The sequence below is a fragment of the Poecilia latipinna genome, unplaced genomic scaffold, assembly GCF_001443285.1.
Source record: "Poecilia latipinna isolate Pla-1442-1.1 unplaced genomic scaffold, P_latipinna-1.0 Scaffold120, whole genome shotgun sequence".
NCBI lineage: Eukaryota > Metazoa > Chordata > Actinopteri > Cyprinodontiformes > Poeciliidae > Poecilia > Poecilia latipinna.
In genome coordinates this window covers 440,036-448,232 of record NW_015112736.1, presented here as the reverse complement: position 1 = coordinate 448,232, position 8,197 = coordinate 440,036, and the positions used below count along the sequence as shown (strand labels likewise).

General features: G+C 41.4%; 1 protein-coding gene across 1 annotated transcript; it reads left to right on the top strand.

Moving 5' to 3' along the window:
• The first annotated feature begins 260 nt into the window (after window positions 1–260).
• On the top strand, window positions 261–5,258 carry amer2 (APC membrane recruitment protein 2). Its single transcript, XM_015028321.1, has one exon. The coding sequence runs from the start codon at window positions 551–553 to the stop codon at window positions 2,636–2,638; it is 2,088 nt and encodes a 695-aa protein (XP_014883807.1). The 5' UTR covers window positions 261–550; the 3' UTR covers window positions 2,639–5,258.
• The last annotated feature ends 2,939 nt before the right edge of the window (window positions 5,259–8,197 follow it).

Below are 8,197 nucleotides of genomic sequence, written 5' to 3'. Positions count from 1 at the left end.
GAGGAGTCCTATCTAAGTAAAGCATCTATGTAAATGTTAGGGCCACATGTCCTGGAACATGCACAGTAAAACTGCATAACGTAGGATGCAAGCAGTGAATTGTGGGAGTTTGAATAAGTTGTCTGTTTAACAAATAGTGCAAACAGCGAATTGGTAACAAGCAAGGTGGAGGAGGAGGAGAGAAAAGGGATGGGGGAGGGAGTGGAGGACAGACGCTGGCGCCCTGCCAAAGCTGACGAAAGCTGCTTAGCCCACCCTGTTGCTATGGCTACATCGAGGAATAGCACCCTCCATGCATGTGTGTGCCTGCCTAGGAGAGAGAGAAAAAAAGAAAGAGAGACGGGAGTGAGAGAGAGAGGGAGGGAGGGAGGCAGAGAAAACCAGCAGGCAGGCGTTAAAGCAAGCCAGAGTGGGAGTGAGGGACCACCAGAAAGTAGGGTGGAGGGTAAAAGAGAGAGAGTGCAAGTGTGTGTCAGAAGGGGAAAGGACATAAAGGCAGCCAGAGAAACTAGAGGGAAGCAACCCTGTGGAAGCAACGGAGTGTTGGATAATGGAGGTGCAGTCGGATTGTGTGGAGCCTCCTGTGGCTCCACAGTGTGACACACAGCCTGCAGGGAAGATCAACAAAGCTGCCTTTAAACTCTTTGGGAAGCGACGCACTGGCTCTGGAATGGCCAGCTTCTTCTCCTTCAGGAACAAAGCTGCTGCAAACGGTGGGAACAACGGGAATTCTGACAACGGGAATTCTTTGAATGGAAACAGCTCGGCGGCATCAGCGGACCTTGTGAGGAGCAAAACACATGACGGGCTAACAGGCTCCAACAACGATGCTGTGGGTCAGAGAGGGGAGGGCCTTACTAGCCTGGAGGCAGGGCCGGTAAGGTCGCTCAGCAAATCATTGAGTTTCTTTTCCTTTCTCCGACGTGGGAGTTTTAGGACAAGTGAAAATGGTGGGACAGGAATTGTGAGAAGAGGGAGGGGCCTGAAGGGCTTTTTCAGCAGCATGCGATGGAGACGTAAAGAGAAAACAAACGAGGCCGAGGCAGAAGAGGTGGAAGGTAAGAAAGCAAGGGACACAGATGCTACAGAATCTGAGATCCCGAAGGACATTACTCTTACCCTTGAGCCACCTCCGCATCATCACCAGGAGGACTGTGCAAGTGCAGAGACAGGATCTAACCTACAAGCATCGGACACTCCCACCACTAGTGTTACCATGACACCCACACACTGTGTTGCCATGCCAGGACCATCTGGTGAGCCAGACTCTCCTTTTCCTTACACACCCACCGACTCACCATTGCGCCCATCTATTCAAAAAGCCAAAGCCTCAATATCTAGCCTCACGCCCTCCCTTACTACACCCCCTTTGGACCGCTGCAGCATAGGTGACCAACCCTCGGAGCCCTCTGTAGATCGACTCTGTTCCATCCTTTTCACTGATGTCACATCTCTGAAGAGCTTTGACTCACTGACCGGCTGCGGTGATATTATTGCTGATGCAGAAGAGGAAGGACCAGGGGGTAATGGTGGCAGTGGAACGAGTAGTAGTAGCAGTGGAGGTGGAGGAGGGAGTCTGAGCACAAATGTTGGGAGAGCTGTTGGCTTAACTAGTGCAACAACTCATGCTTCCCCAACCAAACCTTCAATACCTTCACAGATTACCCAGCCAATGTTCTCCGTTCCCCAGAGTTCGGCTCCTGTCTGTCTCCCTGCTCGGACCCGAGTGCTTCCTCCACCACAGCAGCATTCTGCTGGAAGTGGTGTAGTGGCCTACATGGGAGGAGGGGAAGAAATGGCAAGTCCAGAAGGAGTGGACGATGCGGACATGCAGGGGCTTTGGCACATGTTGCCTTCTGCAGGAGAAAGCTCCCCTGCATTGCCCCGACAGTACCAGCCTTCTTCCAGTACCCTTACTTCCACTTATCCCCCTCGCAGCAACTCCCCCGGTGCACTTCGTCCCTCAGCTCAAAGAAGCGCAGAGAGAAAAGCTCCTCAGGTGAAGGCGCTGGGTCTCAGCAAGATTCCAGTGGTTGGTGGAGCAGGAAGCCGGGCAGGTAAACCCCCCCTGCCTCATGCACACGGCCGCCATCCTGCATCACCTGGTGAAAAAGAACTTCTCAGTGATGAAGGTTACTGGGATACTCCCTCAGCAACACCTACAGCAACTCCCGATGAGAGTGGGTTGCAGCGTAACCAGAAGATTGCCCTATCACGCGATAGCTGCTCGGGAGACCACCTTTACGACTTGTACAATGATCCTGAAGAGGAGGGAGAAGATCAGAGGGGAGACAATGATGTAAACAGTACCCCCTCTCCATCTGCAGAATTCAAAATGAGTCCCACCTCCCAAAAAAGTCCCCTTTCAACCTCTTCTTCCTCTTCCTTTCAATCACTGAAAGGCAGCGCCAGCCTTCCCCGAGACTCCAAGATCCCAGTAAGTACCAGACAGACCTCGCCTCCCCACTCTGTAAGCCAGTCTGCTTTGTCCTCTGTACTGGAGGCAGAGACCCCTCCGCCAAAGACCCATGCACCCCAACCAGCCCGCACCAGAATCCCTGTGTCAAAGGTGCCAGTTCGCCGTTCTGGAAGCAAACCTGCCACCAGCACAAGTGGAGGAGCTGGATCAAAGAAGTAGATCCTTTTGACAAACATTTAAGCCTCGCCTTCTAAGATACTACAGGACTGGTTGTTCAGAGCCAAACGTTTCGTGTGTTCAAGAAAATGTTGAGCTGTAGAATCATCAGCTTAAAAATTCCGTTTCAGATCTTAGAATTTCCCCTAGATTCCCTTCGGCCAGCTGGACAATAATCAGTGGCTCTGACACACAGACGCTCAAAAAAGCTGGGTTCATACATTACTGACCTTACTCGCACTTTGGAGGCTGACTATTGACAATCCCTTTTCACAGAGACAATTCATTCTCCAACTTCAAGTTCTCGGAAAAAGCTACTGACCTGTTGAATTTGACAGTTACCTTGAGAAAAGAACAGAGCACCTTTTTATCTTTGACATTTTTGTATGGAATTCAATGTGACATTATTCAGTTTGATAGGACCTAATCCAATCAAGGTTTTCTGTTCTTGTTTTTTTAATCTGTCTAATTTGTTATAAATTACCTCCTAATCTTGTGACTTTTACAGCCAAAGCTAAAGAAAAAAAAAAAAAAAACTCAGAAAGCTTAGATTTTTTTTTTCATGTGAACTTATGGAACAGACTCAACAATATGCTTTTTACTGACACTCACTTTTTAAAAACGGTTTTCTCTGGACCGCTCACTGATTTCAAACCTGTATGTTTTAGATATACAAATACAAAGAGAACTGATGCAGTTTTATAACTTACTTACTTTGCAGCAAAAAAAGCTACACCGGAGAAAGCCACATAATATCTGCTTTTCTTTTGGAGACGTCCTCTTTTGTGGGCTTGTTCATTTTGGCATGTTTTGTTGTGTGGATCCCACTTCTACCACACAACTTAAATGACATACATTATTTGAATTTCGTTATTTGAATTTCTCTGGGATTTACACTGATTTCACTGCTAATGTAAACCTATAAAGTCTTTGCAATATAACACACAGAGAGATCCTTTGCACTAATGCATCCTCATCCAATGCAAGCTAAGCAATTCAACATTCAGAATAAAACAAACAAAAACAAAAAAAACAAAAACAAAAAAACATGCACGCTCATATTGTCAGTTGCTCTCTGCATGCAGTGCACCAGAGGCACAAAAGTCAGGGAAGATCATGTAGAGATGAAAAGATTTTCGGCATGCACACTGTACTACATTTGCCATTCTCTTCGTAGCTTACACTGGTTAACTTTATCCTTCAATGACACGTGAAAAAAAAAAAAAAAAAAACTTTTCTAAGTAAATATTTTTTTCTCATGTTTTCATACTTTTTTATAGACTACTCTGTGAAAAAAACTGCTCAGATCTCAAACTGTGATTGCATCAGTGTCTTAGGACAACTTCCTCTGTTTCTGCTTTTTCTTTCTTTTTTTTCTTTTTTTTTTTTGAAAGTTTTGATGTAACTGAATGATAAGAAGGTATTATTTCTACATGCCAGCCATTTCTAAAGAGCTAAGACAGAATGCAAAGCAAACTAGTGAGTTGGCCTTTCTCTCTTCACCTGCTAACTCTTCTGCTGATGCTGTATAATATGATTTCAGGATCCACCGCAGCTGTTTGTAAATCTGAATGTAGCTCAATATCATCAGAGATCCTTTACTCTTTATTTAAAGGTGATGAGTGCAAGGCAAAAGCCAAATTTGCCTATTTCCTACCAACGCTCTGGAAGACAAACGACTGCTAAGTGTGTCTAGCTTCACAAAGCGGCACGTGTTTATAAGTGAGGGCGTCGGTTGTGGTTTTCTGAAGCATTTGTCAGATATTCAGAGACACGTTAAAAGCATAATCTTTTTTTTTTTTTTTACTTTCAAAGCATAGGGACAGTGTTGATAATTGAGGGTCATGCTGGTTGAAGTTAGAATATTACCGACATTAAAGTGACAGGTTTGATAGCAAAGCACCTTTTTAATGTCTGATATTTTGATATGTTTGATATGTACCTTAATGTTTTCCATTACTTACTTTGTTGATATGGACCTAATCTAATCAAACATTGTTGTTATTATTATTGGGTTTTTTTTGTTTTTTTTTAAGGTTTTTGCAATAGATCTTGGAACATATGGTAGTCCATAAGTGTCACGATTCAACAAATAAATCATTAAATCATTGTGAAAAGTGTCAATAATTTATATTGAATTTGAGACATAAATTATTTAGTTTAATATATACGACATTAAATAATTCATAGCTAGCCATGAATTGATTTTGCTTGACAACATTATCCATCAGAATAAGTGCAGGGGACCAACTTGGATTTACTCTATTGGTCTTAAGTGGACTGAATACAGGTTAAACAATCTGAAGTTGAGGTCTGTTTGATAAGCCACACTCACCACTGTATTTCAGCAAATACACAAAATACCCCTGAAAAATTTAGAAATAATTATGTATAATTTTAATTATGCAAAATCTTAGCCAAATAATTTCTTTAATCATTTGTAAATTCATATACTATGGCTTAAATTATTTATTTGTATACTATATTTATTTATTTTTTATGAATGGGTTAAGGATTAACCGTCCTGTGGTCACGGCACAGCAGTCAATAGGAGAGCAGCTGATGTCATGGTCAGACAGTTGGGAAGCGGGTGGGGGATTGTCCTGTCAAACCGTCAATTCCCGAAACTACAGACACACAAAAAAAAAAAAAAAAAAAAAAAAAAAAGAAACAACAACAACAATAAAAACTTGCAAAAGCCCAAACCGAGCACAGGGTAAAAACATTTTGGGTTCCAAAGGACCTCATCTTTTAAGACCATGGGAGGGTTAATCTAATGCCACTTGGATTAATTTAACTATGCTAAGGATAAATCCAGCTGACTAAAATTCTCACCTCAAGCAAATCAAATTAGTTCAGATTCCCCACCCATGTTGTGTTTTTTCCCCTTTAATTTATTCTTATTCCTTATGCTACTTTTAAATCTCACTTTTCCTAAAGTGATGATTTGCAACAAAGGATAGGGATATTTTTAACAATAATATCCATTTTACCAAAAAGGTTCTCTGACATATTTTACATGAACACAAAAATGACTCTACATAATATAAATGTTAAAAACAAACAAATGTAGATGACAGGGATCTGAACTTGAACTGACTGCTAAAAATGATTTATCCTTCTTAGCTGATCTAATTCTGTTTTCCCATACCAGAGCCTGAGTTTCAGTCGAACCTGTATGGTATGATTCTCATTTCTTTGATCTGACATGTATGCACTCCTGAGGCAACCGTACCACTGCCAAATTGAGTTCCAAGTATTTATTGCAGCCTGAAACGTTCTCTCCTTCCCTTCGTAAATATGTGATTTCGTGCGAGCGCTGCAGCAGGAATAAAAACATAATTCAACAACAAAAATAAAACCCAGCATGTTGTTTTTCCCCACTGTGTCACTGTTTTTTCTGTGGACAGTGCCACACTGTTGTACCATCTGTTTTTCATTAATTAAACTGTTTTTGCACAATAGATCAGTGCTTGGCTCTTCATACCTAAATTTACGGCAAATTCCCCAGGACATGTGATATTTTTGTGCTTATTTTGATGATAGAAAATACAAATAAAAAACTGTTAATGTCTGTAACTTAACTTTTCTTTTCTAAGAAAGACAGGATGAGAAAAAAATGGCTTGCTATAAAGCTGCTGCATCACATTTAGAAATAGGTCAGCTTTGCACGACAGTCTTAGGCAATCAATATTTTTTAACGACTGTTAAAGCATTTGCCCCTCTCTTGCTCTCTACTAGAAAAAGGCTACATAGGGTCACGATGATGCAAGCAAATTTACAACTTCCATGTGATTCCATGTGTTCTTAAACTTCATGGAATATATTAACTCATTGTTTCAGGGAATATGGGTATCTCTATAACACAGGCACATATAGTTGACAAGGTGTGTAAATGCATGAGGAGAAGGATTTGGTGCAGTGCAAGTCCTCTTTGTAATGGTGCAGCAGCTCCCCCTTCTCTCTCTCTCTTGTTTTGCACGCTGAGATTTATATAAAAGCCTTACGTAAGACATTCACTTCTACCGGCCCACTTCGTCAAAGCCAGGGATGCTGACAGTGAGAAGGGCTCGTGGCGGAGCATGCGTATGTGTGTCGGCTGATCTTGTCATTAATCTGCTGGATGAGAGCGTTTGCTCTCAGTGTTTGCCATCAGTGCATAAATCTGATGACAGTGTTCAAGAGAGAGATTTTAGTGCTGTGCTGACCTGCAAGGTTCGTGTTCAGATTAGTAAAGGGCAGAACAAGGTGTCGTGGTGAGATGCAAAGCAAAAGTTATGGAACTTTGCAACGATGCTTCAGGAAGTTTTGTAACTTTCATTGAACATCTCGCCCGACTAAAATTGTCGTGCCGCTCCATTAAACGTGAATATGAAAGAAATTCACGAAGTTATGTGAAAAATAGCACTGTGGCTGGATTAAAATAAGCGAGCAGTCAGCTTTCTTTAATGCTGGATGAAAGTTGACCTCCACACTTGTGTGTTGCGGTAACCTGATCAAGCTGCAGCACCAGTCAACCGAACTTGGGAGTGCCTGAAACCAAGAGATACACAAGTTACTTGAAGAGCGGCGTATTAGGTTTCAGTCTCAACTCTGTTATTGACAGAGACTGTGCCGCGTTGACGGGCACAGAACATGTGAGGAGCCTCTGTGCTCCTACACGTATTCATGTGTATAATTTAATGTTGCTCAAAGTAATTACATGGTTCATTTCTCGTACACTTTAGTATCTCGGCTAAAATTTGTATACTGTTTCAATAAATTCCGGTGCACTTGACAAAACTAATTCATTTCCATCAACCAATTCATCAGCGAAAACAGAATTTTCTACTTCTCAGAAAATTTCAATATTATGTAAGACAAATGAAAAGTATTTTTAATATAGAAATGCCAGTCAACTATCTTCTTCTTGGAAGAAAGCCATAGCTTTCATGGCCTAAGTGAAGTTTAGGCCATGCAAGTTTTTAAAAGAAACACAGTGACACCATGCTCTTTCTGCCAGGTATTTGAATGTTGCTGTGGGAAAATTTAATCCTTTCATGCATAGCGGTCACTACAATGGACAGCTTTCTAAAAGCCATTTTCTTGTGCTTCTTGTAGATTTTTATGTTATAAATGCACACAGACCACTGAAGTGGACACTAATGCATCATAAAATATACCATCAACTACTGGCCAACAGATGCAAGTGCAAGAAATTATTATTGTTAAATCCAATATGGCCGACAGACAAAAAGCATGCCAACCGACCCGGTCCCCCCTCCTACTGCAGACGACTCTTGCAGGTAAAAAATATATTGTGACTAAAGAACAATACTACTGATATATTTTTTAAATAACTGTATTTGGATAAAATTAAATTGATCACCTAGAAAAAAAATAAAAAATTAACAAATTTTTTTTCCTACTTTTTTTTTCATGCCTTAAGAAAATAAAAAAATGGGAAAAAAATCCTGACACAAAGGATCATAATTCATAAATAAAAGAGTTAAGGTTACTATGATTATTAACTGAATCTATGCATAGCAGTACTATGACTCTTGTGTGATGCATGAGCTCATG

Bases quoted from the DNA above. Each gene is read 5' to 3' on its own strand.
- amer2 (XM_015028321.1), top strand. From the start codon at position 551: ATGGAGGTGCAGTCGGATTGTGTGGAGCCTCCTGTGGCTCCACAGTGT.